The 15,949-nt window shown below is 41.9% G+C and overlaps 2 protein-coding genes and 1 long non-coding RNA gene across 3 annotated transcripts in view; 2 read left to right on the plus strand and 1 right to left on the minus strand.

The window, feature by feature from the left end:
- SDE2 (spliceosome associated SDE2) overlaps nucleotides 1–3,148 on the plus strand; it is a 28,822-nt gene extending 25,674 nt beyond the window's left edge. The window contains exon 7 of the mRNA XM_085887771.1: nucleotides 2,685–3,148. Coding sequence (XP_085743897.1) covers nucleotides 2,685–2,900 — 216 coding nt within the window. The 3' untranslated portion in view covers nucleotides 2,901–3,148. The remainder of the gene's footprint in view (nucleotides 1–2,684) is intronic.
- A 1,931-nt stretch (nucleotides 3,149–5,079) lies between these two features.
- The window catches only part of MRPS18A (mitochondrial ribosomal protein S18A), an 18,203-nt gene continuing 7,333 nt past the window's right edge, over nucleotides 5,080–15,949 (minus strand). Inside the window, exons 3-6 of the mRNA XM_085887781.1 lie at nucleotides 11,359–11,463; nucleotides 10,825–10,948; nucleotides 8,289–8,358; nucleotides 5,080–5,839 (exon numbers count right to left, since the gene is read on the minus strand). Of these exons, the coding sequence (XP_085743907.1) occupies nucleotides 5,698–5,839; nucleotides 8,289–8,358; nucleotides 10,825–10,948; nucleotides 11,359–11,463 (441 nt within the window). The 3' untranslated portion in view covers nucleotides 5,080–5,697. The remainder of the gene's footprint in view (nucleotides 5,840–8,288; nucleotides 8,359–10,824; nucleotides 10,949–11,358; nucleotides 11,464–15,949) is intronic.
- Nucleotides 8,355–13,235, plus strand: LOC147022873 (uncharacterized). Its single transcript, XR_015059948.1, has 2 exons — nucleotides 8,355–8,933; nucleotides 11,987–13,235. It is a non-coding gene; the product is annotated as an uncharacterized LOC147022873 (long non-coding RNA).

The following is a 15,949-nucleotide window of genomic DNA, read 5'->3' on the forward strand; positions in this document are numbered from 1 at the left end:
GTGGAGAAAAACACAAAAGTTCTGTGTGGACAAACAGACAGAGAGACAAATGGACCCAAATGCAATGCCCTCTCCTCTGGCGAGGGTAAAAACCAGAACAGCAATCTTCGACGTCGCGACATCGACAAATATGCCTCCGCCCACATTATTACATAATCATACATACTTGTACAAATTTGATTTTGATCCCTTCAGCCATTCTTAAGTTATCGTGGAAACGAAAACCCATCATGGACTCTGACCTTTGACTTCTTGATGCCGCCATCTAATCAGTTCATCTTTGCATCATTCTGTACACTTACATCGAGTTTGGTCAAAATCCCATCACTGGTTCACAAATTAGCATGGTAACATTTTTACCTAACATGACCTTTGACCTCTTGACCCCATAGTCGAATTGGTTCATCTTTACATCATTATTGGTTCACGAAAAAATATTTTCACAAAAAAAATAAGTGACCACTATATCCGTTATTTCTGTCTGTCTGTCTGTCTGTCCCGAGCATAGCTCTGTGGGTTTTGATCTGATCCTGATAAAATTTTGGTGGGAGGTTTATATCATGATATAGTTGTGTTTTCCTGAAAATGGGCATGGTGCGCCCATTATGGGCGGAGCCACTCCCAAAAAACGTGTTTTTAGGGGGTAGCCGATTTCAATTTGCATCTTCTCCCAGGGGGTTTGTCGAATCTGGCAGGGGTTTTGGTATTTGGTTAGCCCAATGGCACCTGCATAACCCCATGGAGCTCGATTTTTTTTTTTTTTTTTTTTTTTTCATTTTCATCCCAAGGTCAAGGTCACAAGATCACAAACTTAGGAAATTGCGAATTTTGACGTGAAAAATTTTCTTCTCCGAGGGGTTTGTCGAATCTGGCAGGGGTTTCGGTATTTGGTTAGCCCAATGGCAACTGCATATAATAGCCCCACAGAGCTCGATTTTTCATTTTCGTCCCAAGGTCACGAACTTAGAAAATTGCGAATTGTGTTTTTAGGGTTTGTCGAATCTGGCAGGGGTTTTGGTATTTCGTTAGCCCAATGGTACCTGCATAGCCCCACGGAGCTCGATTTTTTTTTTTTTTTTTTTTTCATTTTCGTCCCAAGGTCAAAGGTCACGAACTTAGAAAATTGCGATTTTGACATAAAAATCCATCTTCTCCGAGGGGTTTGTCGAATCTGGCAGGGGTTTCGGTATTTGGTTAGCCCAATGGCATCTGCATATCCCCACGGAGCTCTATTTTTAATTTTCGTCCCAAGGTCAAGGTCACGAACTTAGAAAATTTCAAATTTTGACATAAAAATCATATGACCGCCCAAACTTTGAGAGCTCGGATGACAATATTTTTTTATGCATAATCTTGAGGTCATTCCCCACCTCAAGTCTTGAAACCATTTTGCTCTATCTCGAACACCTTGCCCGTGGCGCCCCCTTCAAGTTTGTTTTTACACTGATTTCATCAAAGTATGGATAATCCGAGGAGTGCGAAATGACATATAGCCAAAATGACGTTATATTGTTCCTGGAATGTTCCAGAGGAAGTTTTGCACCAAAGGTCATAATCCTTGACCTTTAAAGTTCACAAAGGTCAAATTTTCAAAGTTGTGGGAATCGAACCGGGTTTTCGACCTTCGATGAACTAACTCCATTAAGCTATAGCACGTATCCCGTTTCCTTATTTTAATGTCCACAACATTGTTTTGTGACCTTTAAAGGTTATGCAAAGGTCAAATTTTTAAAGTTGTTGAACGAAACCAGGTTTTCGACATTTGGCAGCTAATAACCTGTCACTCGTACCACATCATGTTGATCATTTTTATAACTTGGTCAAACATTATCACATTGTCTCATCCTTGACTTCTGAAACAATCTACATCGTCAAATACCGCTCGTGAACCATCGTCGTCTTCAGACTTGTAGATACTTTTATCAAGTTTGGTCAAAATGCAATCACTGGTTCAGAAGTTAGCGCAGTAACAGCATTTTTTTTAACCTAACTTGACCTCTGACCTTTGACCTCTTGCCTTCAAAATCTAATCAGTTAATATTTGCATCATCGTACATACTTGTACCAAATTTGACTTGGATCCCTTCAGCCATTCTTAAGTTATCTCATTACTGAAAAGCTATCACGGATGGACAGACAACCTGAAAACACAATGTCTCCAGCGACTTCGTCGGCAAAGGCATAAAAAAAACAAACCTTCCATGCATACCCTGTTGTGACGTCTTATTTTGCATGTCCGCATTTACTCATTCAAAGCATTTTGAGCACGTTAATTTCCTTTTGGTTATATTATTTTCAAATTTACACTTTCATTCCTACCAACGACTTGTGTAAAACAAAAGGGTGTTGGTTGCACCATCACCAACAAGCTCGGATATGCCCAAACAAACACACACACATACACACGTGTTCGAGAATCTCAGCTTGAGCTTGCATGGGTTGGCCTGTCAGTATTCCCATCTGAACCACTAGCTCACGATGCAGGGTACCCAGGTTCAAATCCCGTGTTGTTTGTCCAATGTCTTGTGATGTCCTTGTAAAGTCACATTGATGTACTCTGATGTGCATTCGTCTTTTTTCCTGCATGCCATTTATGTGCAAGTTCTATTATTGGCCTTGGAGCAACAATGTTCGTACAATAAAATTAAAATGTGCTGAAAAGTGCTGCATTGTATCCCCATCAGATCATCAACCTGGACTTGAGTAAATATGATTCAGTGCAAGACCTTGAGGAATTGGGACTCGACGTGCTGAAGAGCGCATTGGTGGCTCGAAAGATGAAATGCGGTGGGACTCTACGTGAGCGCGCCGTGCGCCTCCATGCCGTCCGAGGTCTGAGCCAGGAGGAGATTGACCCAGTACTGCTTGCCAAGCCCAAAAAGCCTCGCCAAGGCAGGTAGTGATCGAGTAAAAATAGAAATGCAAGCAGAATGGTAGGAAGAATCTATTTGGTAAAATGAGAGTCAAGCTTGGTGGTAATTGAACTTTTCTGCAGGCAACGTCTGTCGTGCACTGGCTGAGTTGCTGATGCTAATTCGTGTGCACCCCATAGTTGTTTGTTAGTTTTTTTTTGTACGCTTCATTCGATGATGATGCACCGTTTCTTGAATAAAGCAGCATGATACTTGGAACAAGTCTTGTGCTTTAAAAAAAATTTTTATCTCGTTTCCTTGTCGAGCCAAAATAATTTGAATGTTTCCAGTCATTGTGAAAACCTCAATGAAGCAATTTGAAAGGCTTAAGCTGTTGACAAAACAAAAGTGGCACTTTGTCATTTAAAACAGTTATGTAATGTTTTAGGGGAAGGGGCAGTGGCTTTTCATCAGCCCTTAGACATTGTATGTACACTTGTAGTTTCATAACTTCTTTCCTTGTTTTAAGGGAAGGAGTCGATGTAAAATGTTTTCCACAAGAGATAAGGTGGGGTTGAACTTTTAGAGATGGCTAGGTTCAGGAATCTCGTCTAATGCTCTCCTCTGTCAGGCCAAGAGGATCCAACCCCTCCTCCCCCTGAGGAAGTTAACCCCTCTCCGCAGCTGTCCGTTGGTGTGCAGGAGGTGTGGATTTGTTTCAGAGATTGGGATTCATCAAAGGCCTCGAGGCGGAGGTGCGGTTTGCCTTGTGGTGCTGATTGGGTGAATATGGGTAGAAACTTGGTTCCGTGAGTCTCAAGGAAAGGGAGAGTGGGACAACTTGAGCATGAACCAGGCAGAATGACTGCAGAGCATTTGTAGAACCATGGAAAGCAGCTGGGGAAGAACACAGAAGTGGCTTCTCGCCGATGGTGTGGTGCAGTTTTTGCTCCTTCCAGTCGTCTGGAGTCCTACCTGCTACCTTCGTCTACAGCCGTTGCGTCGCGCTTGCAGCATGTCCTGCTGTGGTCGTCGGCCTGCCAAAAGCCACCACAGCCAAAAGAAGGAAGCTTGGATATCAGACCCTGATGGCAAACTGTCAAAGGCTTTTGAGATATCAAGGCCTACAACAAAGGATTCCCCGAAGTCTTTCAAGAGGCCCAGACATTCGTAATGTAAGAAACGGTATCACCTGCAGATCTTGCCTTGCAGAAGTTGTATTGGTGGTCAGAGAGAACAATGAGATTCAAGATGCTTGAGAACATGGGAATTGAGAAGACATTCAAAGACTTTGGAAATAGAAGTCAGAGCAATGGGACGGTAGTTAGGAGGGATATCGTAGAAGGTGCATGCTGATTATATATGTAATCCTGCTTGGGAGTTGGGGAGGGGGGAAAGGTTGGGGTGGGGGAGCTTGGGAATGTATCTTATGTTATCATCAAGCAAGGGATCTCCCACTGGCAAAGGTAAGTAACCTCTACTATGGGGGGGGGGGGGGGGGAGAAAAAAAAAAGAGGTTGTGCTGTGTACCTTTGTTCTATAAATACCTACCTCCAGGTTACTGCATTAACATTCCAAATATATGTTGACTGCTGTCTGTGGCTGTCAATGAAATCATGATGTTACTCTCCGCCATGTTTTCTAAAAAAAATTATTGATGGTAAATTGAACCTCTTGATGAACCAGTGCCACTTTTATTTGTCCCAGGCCCACTAATTAATCACCATCCAGGTTGTTTCGAGCTCCTTTTCCACCATCATCCGCCAGGTCGCTGTAGGTGTAGGTCATCTGACCTTCAGGCTGCCAGTAAATCGCTTTTTTGCGAAGTTTTTCATGTCATACATAAACAAAACTCTATCTCTTCATTTTAATTTCCAAGATGTTTTTTTTTTGTCTAATTCTTCTTGCTTTACTCCATCTGGTCAGAAGATTCACAAAATATTTTTGTGGCAGCTATAAACAAAGGATTCTAGTTTTTGTGCAATGATTAATTTTTCATTCTTCAGTCAAAAAGTAGAACATATTTCATATAGTAACTGTCAATTTGAAACTGTTTTTATATTTGATTTTAAGATTTTTCTCATCATAAATGCTATTCTTGCTTTCTGTATTCTTTGGATAACATCTGAGTCATCCTTCCCCCTTCCCCTACCCTTCCTTTATTTATTTTCTCTTCGTGACCATAGATTGTCAATACGTAAACTCTTCGACATCTTGTATGGCCAGGTCATGCTTTATTTTGTTGTTTATTTTCAGTCAGAAGTCTACAAATCTGAGCTCCTCCAGACAGTCAGCTTGAGCCCAGTCTCTTCCATATCTGATGTGTTCTGTAGTCTTAATACAAATAGAAACATTAATGGAGATAGCATGCTTCCATCCATATACACCAACTACAAACATTTACTAGACAAATGAAAAGTTTTCTATAAACACCAAAATCTCACGACATACAAAATCAACATGATGTTGATGGAGGTATGCTAACTGCCGTTTCAGGCGTGAACCTTATGTTGGAGCAAAAGAGGGCCAATCAAAATGCAAAATGTTCCGATGAGGGGGTAACAACCGAAACGTTGGGTTTTCCTTACTTACCATGGCCGTTGGCATGCCTCAATCAACATGTTGATTTTGTACATTGTTGACTTGTCTGCTGGCACAGATAGACACCAGCAAGATTAGTTCTACATTAAATGTGCTCACATTTTTATAATGGTGTTCATTGGGTAATTTCAGGCACCAATATTGGAAATTTTAACATTTGCCGCCTTTTTTGTTTGAGGGCCGAAAATGTGCTTGGAATTGGAAGTTGGCAGAAACACTCTGTCGAATCGTTCCAGCTGTTCGACTAATTTCTGAATGGGAGCTTGAGAACATATGTTATGTTATCCTTAAGCAAGGGGTCTCCCACTGGCAGAGGTTTCCTCCGCCACCTCGGACCTCTCTTGTAAATGGGTTTCACAGACTTTGGATCCCAACGTGTCAGGTATCTGGAAAGCACAAACATGCCAGGTAACTACATTGTCAGTCATACGTGAAGTGCATAAATTAGAAGTACGAGTATTTTAAACTACAAAAAAGTACAACAAACGGGGAAAAGGTAGAGGCTGACAAAGCTAAATTTTTGATTCAAAGAATAGAAACAAATGGCTGCAGTTGCCTATTTGTTTCCATCTCAGCACTTGGAAAGTTCAGATCACATCCGTACACATGCCAGTAAGAATTACAAAAACAAAAAGTGAGAAATAATTGTCCACATGCAAGTTGTTATGGCCATTCATGTGAAAATACCCATATACTGTTGGACCCCGCTATTCATGGGGGATACGTTCCTGAAAAATGCCATGAATGTTGGGGTCCACACAAGTCGGGGCAAATTATTATTTTTTTTAAAACATGGTCTCGGCTTGTGGAAGTGATTACACACAACAAATCAGGATACAACATAACAAAGTGATGCAGGTAATGATGAGAGGTAAGGGAGAACACAAAGGGTGGACAATATGGATAAATAAGAAAAAGTGTTTGACCAGTTTGTGATTTCTGTCAGGTTCTGAGGAGAGTGAAGAGGCTGGTGCCTGTGTCAGAAGGATAGGAGATGTCATGGCAGAGTGGAGTCATCAACAAAGGGAGGATTTTCCAGAGTCAGTGAGATCATTGATGAAGATTAGGAATAATTTGGGGGCCGAGAACACAGTCTTGGGTACTCCAGCATTGACTGGGAGAGGAGATGAAATGGTTCTGTTGAGAACCACAAGTTGTCTATAAGAGTGGAGGAAGTCAGTACTCCAAGAGTGGAGTTTGCCTTGGATTCCATAGGCAGACAGTTTGGAGAGCAAGGCAGGATGCCAGACTGTATCAAAAGCTCGAGATATGTCCAGAGAAACGGCTCTGACCTCAGGACCTCATGTCTGATATTGAGGACCTCCTCCATTGTTGGGAGTGTGGAAGCAGCATATCCAAGGTGGAGACCAGGTCAGAATCTGAATTGATGATCTGAGATGAGGCTGTTGGAGAAAATGAATGATTTTATGGCAACTGGGATGATGGATTCCATGACCTGGCTGATGATTGGAAGTAATTGGGCTGTAGTCTAGAGGATCAGTTTTTATCAAATGCTGTGATGGTCTGATTTCCAATTTCCCAGGTGGATAAAGGAGACAGTCCTGATGTGTAAAATAATAAAAGATATATATTTTTTTAAATTACGATATAGACCTGACTTAAATATATATTTATCCTGCGCTCACGAAGCCAAAAAACGGGGTTAAACGATCGGTTGCGTATGTATGTGTGCCGTACGTACGTGTACATTTTTAAAATTCAGCTTCTCAGCAACTGTTGGTCTGATTGACATGAAATTTTCCAAATCAGTGCGCCGCCTCCTGTAGAATGTGTCAATTATGACGTCATAGTTCACGTGATACAGATGCCATCTGGGAAAAACTTTGCACCTCAACATCTGGAAATCGCTCCATGGAAAAAATTTCCACGTGGCTCATTGTCAAGTACTCCCCATGGGGAATAAGATCTGTTCATGATGTCATCGGTGCCTTCATTATGATGTCATAATTCGACAAGTGCAACGACTGATCCAGTCAGTATGAAAAAAATTCTCTGCAATGGTTGGTCTAATCGACAATTTTCACCATTGGAGCGCCGCCTCCTGTATAATTTTTCAATGATAATTATGACGTCGTACGTCACGGGGTACAGGCACCATCTTGGAAAAAACGAAAAACTTTGCCACTCTATCTCCGAAACCACTCCTTGGAAAAAAATTGAAACATGGCTCATTGTAATCTACTCCCCATGGGGAATACCATATGTTGATGATGTCATCAGTGCCTTCATTATGATGTCATAATTTGACAAGTGCATCACGATCACTGGTCAGTATGAAAAAAAAAATTCTGCAATTGTTGGTCTGATTGACACGAAATTTTGACCATAGGTGCACTGCACCTCCTGTAGACATTTGTAATGATAATTATAACGTCATAGGTCACATGGTCTAGCGGCCATATTGGATCAAAAAATAAATAATATTTTTTTTAAAACCTTAAACAAGAGTTGGCTCACACAAAGTCCTTCTCAAGACCGTGCAGGGTATGCATTCTATGAATACCATCTAGTTTTCCAAAGTACAAAGCTTGCATTTTGCCATAGCATATCGCTGTCCAATGCAATTTATTTCATAACAGGGAAAAGAACAAAATGGTGATAGATTGAAAAACAAGCTCTAAATTCCTACAGCAAGAGAAAAAATCTCTGGGGGAGTGGGGGAAAGGGTGGGAGGGGGGGAGAAATGGTTCAACAGTTTTGGAAAGGAATCAAAAGGAGCAAAATAAACTTTGAACAGAAAAGTGTAAAGTGTCGTCACGGTCCAGGCTGCTCGGTGAATAAATAATTACTTAACCATTGCTGCCCTGCTCTTACCGATTCAGCAGCATCTTGGCTTTTGGAACACGGTCTTTCGAACTCTTTGGCTTGTGATCTGGAAGGAGGCCTGTGAGTAATGGAATGTACAATTAAGACATGTCCAATGATAAACGAGGTGCAGCTTGGATTCACCCACCAGCTCAAATTGTATTTGCAATAAAAATGCATCATAGGAGATCGAGAAAGTTTCACAAACATTCCTTCATCACAATCACTTATCTTTTTATTTCATCCTCAAATCCTGTATAATACGTACAAGGTCATAACACTTGTATCCCAATGTTTTTTAATCTAACATTACGTTTACATGAAAGATTCTTCCAGTGTTCTCTATAATAGCTAATGGCTGGCAGTTTAAATACATCTGAACATCATACCATCAGCTGTCCCCCCCCCCAGTTAAAGGTCTGAAAACTGTCGTTCACCACTCTTTCCCCCCCCCCCCCTTTCCAAAAAAAAAAAATATTTAAAGACTTTTAAGTGACAAAACTGACAAGTGGAATCCTTATATCTTTGTGTCAATTTATCACTTTTCTCTACATCACAAAAAAAAATTTGGTGTTGGGGGGGGGGGGGCTGATGTATACTTCTTTTCTTTTCAGAATTTCAAATATCAAGAAGGGGAATCAAACCACACCAGAGGTACGTTTATCTGAAGCTCTCTCTCAAAAGCCAAAGTTGTAATGACGAAGGTGGAACCAAAAGTGAACCATTTATTTGTTATCCAACGGTAGCATTTGTTAACTGTAAAGGCTGTAAGCCTACCTGAAAAAGATAACAGTTTGGATAAAATAGAAACATCAATTATATCCGACATTGGGGATCATTGGATTTGAAAGAGCAAAAGTTAGAAAAAAAATTTCCAATACGATAAAGCATTTTAACCAGTTTGTCATTATAACTTGAGTGAACCCGAGTTGTAAGATTTCTGCTTTACAATCTTTTTTGTCCATTTTATCAAAAGGTAAATTGTGAGACACCCCACCATCACACATCCAAAATAACAACTCGCTTCGTTCTTTCATTTAGTCATTTCACCGTTTCAAGAGGGGATTGTGAACACGTACCTTAATCCTATTCGCCCCAAACGATTTAAGAAACACCAAACAACTGTTTAATGAAGTATGAAGATGAATGACAAGGAAAACAAGTGAATGAGAGGTATGATACAGGCGTGGGTTGACAATTGCTACATGATGAGAGATACCAAACGGTTCTTAAGGTTTAACATCTGGGCATTCGAAGAACAAACTGATGCATTCAAAACTGATGGCTCCTTCAACCAAGTTGTAGTCCTGACAAAATGTTTAATTCAAGTTTGTGGTATCATTCCTTTACCCATGCCTTTTGAGGGCTGTCGGCATCCAGAAGTCAGGAGGTTCTAGTCAGTGTAAATTTACACTGGACATGTTGCTACTCGATCGTAGGTCGTAGCCAAAGCAGCACTGATCAAACGTTTCAACGAGAGAGTTCGTAGAACACCTTACCCCGTGTAGTTTTGAGATACAAGGACATGAGCGGGATCTGCGAGCAGCAAATATGATTGGTCATGACACCGTAAAATGCTGTAATATTTTGTCCAAGTACTGCTAGATGGAAGGGTTTTGAATGTGCCAAGAAGGTGATTTGTGTTCTACTATTTTTAGGTGTATAATTCAATTGAACTTAAGAAAAAAAGATTTTAAAGGTTGCAGAAAAAAATAATTTGGAAGTTTCCCACTATTCGTAATGCCGCATCTTTTCCACCACCTTATTTAACACTGCGTTTGCTGTTTGTGTCCTTTATGACATCGCTAAAAACAGTAAGTTTCCTGTTTGGAATGATTTTCAATGTTGTTTGACTGCCAAAGAGAGCTAAAAATAATAATAATAGTAAAAAAATTCATTCCTCTCTACACATGCACAATGGGGGCAAATTCAGAGCCCAAGTACTGTTAAGCGAGTCTTTCGATTAGTGTGCAAAATACCACGTTCAATAGAAATTAAGGGCTTACGGGATGGCCGAGAGGTACACAAGCTCACCTCTTAGCTGTCCAGCCTGGGTTTGAATCCCAAGCCAGCTGTTAACTGTCATCCCGATGTTTCACAGGCAGGGCGATTCATCAATATTTGTGCCGTCGCTCGGATGGACGTTAAACGGACGTCGTATCTGCCAGCATTAGTTGGTGGACATGAAAGATCCCATGACGTCCTTCGCAAAGAGTAGGTGAGCAATTGCAGACAGCGTGAACAAATGACAAAATTCCCGCCTAAACCAGCAGAATAGCCTAACTCGAGGCAATGCACCAGCGGCACAGCCATGCCCTCAGCCAATGGCACTACCTTGCAGCATTGTGCTGCATACAAACGAGCAATGGAAATCAAATTGCTCCTCGATCATAAACTGACGTTTGTGGACAGACGTGCAGAGAACAAACTGCTTGACCCCACTTTGCTTCATGGACATGGGGTAACAATATATTTAAGAAATCCAATTGACCTTGGCCTTCGTTTTAAACTAGCCCTTCTCAAAATGCCCCCCCACAACCATTACCTGCATGAAGCGCCATACGCACACAAGCCCCCATCTTGTGATGTTCATCTTCACAGAGACCCGTTATCTTGCGTGGTAGGAGTGTTCCATCTGAATAAATGAATTGGCTCACCAGCAGCACATCCTGCAGATAAATGTATCCAATAAATTCACAAGTCCCTTGTATGAAACATTACATTCATCTGAAAAAAAAAATCTACTAAATATCAATTTACAAATATAATGCGAAAAAAATTCAGGCATAAATCACACTTCATCAACATTGCCAACTAATTACTCGAATGACGGAAATGTTAAAATGCTATTCTTATTGAGAAATTAAAAAGATAGATCAAAAAGTTGTCTCTTCTGTGCTTTCTTCAGTACTAGCCTATCATCCAAGATTATCAATGTCTTCTTTTTATAATCAGGGAGAGAACACAGGGCAGCACTCAGACAGCACAAAAATAGGTTTCAAACAACTGTTGCCACAAACTCGAATGAGAATGAAAATCTGTTGTTTTTTTTTCCAATTGTTAGATTATAAAGACTTACAGTGTAATCATACTTGTACTTGAGGTTCCAACGACAGATGGGGCACTGTCCATCAGGATTTGGTGGTTCAGGTAGTGGTGGAAAGTCCACTTTCCGACCCTCAATCTACACAAAATTAGACAGTGAAGATTCATTGCCTCAATAAAGGGTCACCATCTATCAAGTGAGGCTTTGTATTCATGTCAACTCTCTAATAGTCCAATGCATGGATGAAACTGCAGAATTTTGAAAACTTGGAAAGTACCGAGAAAAACAATACCTTACAGAAGGGGGGAGGGGACATGCCCCTCCGGAAATTTTAAAACTTGGTGTCAAAACATGGATTTTGGGGGATGATTTGTGACCTGTCCAAATTGTAACTGTTAAAACTATGCAAATGAAAGTGATATTTGGGAGAATTTATTACTTTATTTTTTTATTTCATTTCTCATGAACATCCATTGTTGGGAAGATCATTTTCAGTTGGTTTAATAGTACAGGGTGTTCCAAAAAGACCCAGATAACTTTGGTTGTTGATATCTTCAGAACCACAAATGATGCAATGATACCCTTTGGTTTATATGATACAGAAACTCAGTTTTGTTAACACCATCAACACTTCAATGTGAGCTCCGTTTGCTACGTGCAGGACATCAAGGCAGTACACGAGTTCTTGCCATGTTTGCATCCACCAATGTGCATGCAGCTGTGATCCGAGAATGAAGATTCTGCATGTTTGCCACCTTGGTGTTGCAGACAACATCTTTGACAAACCCCCACAGAAAAGAAAAAAAAAAATCAAGGGAGGGGTTATGTCTGCTGATCGTGAGGGCCAAGCGGTTGGTCCGTCTCGGCCAATCCAGCGACCTGGAAATTTTTCATTCTGGATGGCTCGAGCAACTAAGGTCCAATGAGGGTAAGCGTTGTCTTGTTGAAAAATGATTTTGAGTTGCCAGTCTTCAATCTGTGGAAAGGCGAATCCTTCCAACATGTTCATGTAAATTGTTGAGGTCACTGTATCCTCTGCAATGAAAAAAGAGACCCACCAAGCGGTCATGGAGAAGGCTACACTGCACATTGACCCTTGGACTGTCATGTATGTGTTCAACGATCACATGGGGGATTTCAGAGCCCCAGACCCTCACATTGTGCAAGTTGACCTTCCCTGATGAATGAAAACAAGCTTCGTCTGTGAACACGACCATTTTTCTTCATCATCCTCTATGCAACTGAGCATTTCCAAGGTAAACGCTGTGTTTGGGCCCGTCATTTGGTTTGAGTTCCTGCAGAATCTGCACCTTATTGGCATAATGTTTCAGTCTTTTCTGCAAAACCCTGTGTACAGTGGTGGTTGGTCGTCTCAGTTCTTTGGATAAACATCGGATTGTTTTTTTGTGACTGTTGAAATGATTCACGTACTTGTTCAACGTCTGTTGCACTTGTGCTTGGTCAACCGGTACTTTTCTGTTTCTGAAAACTTCCAGTCTCCTTGAACCCCTTGAACCACTCTGTGATACTTGTCCGCGATGGCGGATTACTTCCATACCTTGTACGGAAATTATGCTGAACTTGCGTTTCGGATCTTGTCTCGATGAACCATTCGATGCACTGAGCTTTCTGCTTTGGATTCTCCATTTTCTTTTACATTAAACCACCAGACCTGCAAATAAAGAAAACTGAATTTATGTATCGTACAAAACAAAGGGTATTGGTGTATCATTTGTGGTTCTAAATATATTAACAACCAAAGTTGTCCAGGAACACCCTGTACATGTTATCACAAATAACTGAATATTGAATCGCACATACCTTGTTAATTACAATAATTTTGAAGAATTACTCTCCAAATGGAGATTAAATATATCCTGAGATTCCAAATTAAATGTTTATGAATACGTCTCGAGTGTTTTTTATATATATATATATATATATATATATATATATATATATATATATATATGCATTTAAAGCAAGAGTTGTATCCCTGTACCTGCCACATTGTTCTCAACCACTCATCCCCCTCCTCCTCCCCTCCCCCTCCCCAGTGAAATGAAGTGGAGAGCCTGACAGATTTATTTAATTTGTAATACCCATTCCCTCCAGAAGCAAAATGGTGTCAATACCCACTCCCACCAGCAAGAGTCAGTGGTTAAACCACTGGCATTATTCTCCTTGTACAGGTGAAATTTTTTTTTTTTTTAATTTAAAAAATAATAATAATAATAATAATATCGGCCTGCCAGGTACATACACTTGCCTCCAAGCTGTCTTGCCTGGGTTCAAATCCCGATCCAGCTATAAACTATCCCGGTGTTTCACAGGCAGGGTGAATCATCAACTGGTGTGCTCTCAGGTTTACGTTAAACTGGGAGTCCCATCCTTGTGCCTACCCTCCCAGCCTTGTGCTGCATACAGAAGAAGAAGGTGAAAATTGTAAGTCATTTGCCCATTCTTGCCATGGGAGTGAGGGGAGAATTAGTTAATGCCCATGACCTGATCCTTGGGCCGCAGCTCTTCTTCTTCTTCCTCTTTCGGCTTGCTCCCGTTAGGGGTCGCCACAGCGGACCAACTGTCTCCATTTCGCTCTATCCTCCACATCTTCCATTGACACTCCAACCACTCGCATGTCCGCCCTCACCGCATCCATGAACCTCTTCTTTGGCCTTCCTCTTCTCCTCCTGCCTGGCGGCTCCATCTTCAACATCCTTCTCCCGATATACTCCGTTTCCCTCCTGTGCACATGTCCAAACCATCTCAATCTCGCCTCTCTCACTTTGTTTCCAAACCGTCCTACCTGCGCTGTCCCTCTAATATACTCATTTCTTATCCTATCCATCCTCGTCACTCCCAACGAGAATCGCAGCATCTTTAACTCTGCCACCTCCAGCTCTGCTTCCTGTCTTTTTGTTAGCGCCACCGCCTCCAAACCATACAACATAGCTGGTCTCACTACCGTCTTGTATACTTTCCCCTTCACTCTTGCAGCTACCCTTCTGTCACAAATCACTCCTGCAACTCTTCTCCACCCACTCCATCCTGCCTGCACTCTCTTTTTCACTTCTCTCCCACACTCTCCGTTACTTTGGACAGTTGATCCCAAGTATTTAAACCAATCCACCTTCCCCACCTCAACTCCTTGCAACTGCACCATACCACCACCCTCCCTCTCATTTACGCACATGTACTCCGTCTTACTCCTACTGACTAACATTCCCCTTCTCTCCAGTGCGTACCTCCACCTCTCAAGGCTCGATTCAGCTTGCTCCCTACTCTCCCTACAGATCATGATGTCATCAGCGAACATCATGGTCCATGGAGACTCCAGTCTGATCTCGTCCGTCAACCTGTCCATCACCATTGCAAACAGGAAAGGGCTCAGAGTCGATCCTTGGTGCAATCCCACTTTAACCTTAAACCGGTCCGTCATTCCTACCGCACACCTCACCGCTGTCACACTGTCCTCATACATATCCTGCACGATCCTCACATACTTCTCCAACACTCCCGACTTCCTCATACAATACCACAACTCCTCTCTTGGCACCCTATCATAAGCTTTCTCTAAATCCACAAACACACAATGTAACTCCTTCTGGCCTTCCCTATACTTCTCAATCAACATTCTCAAAGCAAACATCACATCAGTGGTGCTCTTTCCTGGCATAAACCCATATTGCTGCTCACAGATCATCACCTCTCCTCTCAACCGAGCTTCCACTACTCTTTCCCACAACTTCATGGTGTGGCTTAACAACTTTATCCCTCTGTAATTTCCACAGCTCTGCACATCACCCTTATTCTTGAAAATCGGAACCAGCACACTTAATCTCGACTCCTCTGGCATCCTCTCACTTTCCAAGACTTTATTAAACAATCTGGTTAACAACCCCACTGCCATCTCTCCTAAGCACTTCCATGCCTCCACTGGTATACCATCTGGGCCAACCGCCTTTCCACTTTTCATCTTCTTCATAGCAGTCCTCACTTCATCCTTACTGATCCACCCCACTTCCAGATTCACTATCTCCACCTCTTCCAACCTTCTCTCTCTCTCATTTTCTTCATTCATCAGCTCCTCAAAGTACTCCATCCACCTTCTCAACACACTCTCCTCGCTCGTCAGCACATTCCCATTTGCGTCCTTTATCACCCTAACCTGCAGCACATCCTTCCCAGCTCGGTCCCTCTGTCTTGCCAATCGGTATAAATCCTTTTCCCCTTCTTTTGTATCCAACTTCTCATACAGCTCGTCATATGCCTTTTCCTTGGCCTTAGCCACCTCTCTTTTTGCTTTTCAACGCCACTCCTTGTACTCCTGCCGACTTTCTTCATCTCTCTGACTATCCCACTTCTTTTTCGCCAACCCCTTCTTCCTTATACTTTCCTGTACTTCCTCATTCCACCACCAAGTCTCCTTATCTTCCTTCCTCTGTCCAGATGTCACACCAAGTACCTTCCTAGCTATCTCCCTCACAACTTCTGCTGTCGTTGCCCAATCATCCCACCCATCTTTACCACCATCCAAGGCCTGTCTCACCTCCTCCCTAAATTTCACGCAACAGTCTTCCTCCTTCAGCTTCCACCATCTGGTCCTTGGTTCAGCCCTCACTCT

The sequence above is a fragment of the Eptatretus burgeri genome, chromosome 7, assembly GCF_056783735.1.
Source record: "Eptatretus burgeri isolate ZD-2024b chromosome 7, Ebu_testis_v1, whole genome shotgun sequence".
Classification (NCBI taxonomy): domain Eukaryota; kingdom Metazoa; phylum Chordata; class Myxini; order Myxiniformes; family Myxinidae; genus Eptatretus; species Eptatretus burgeri.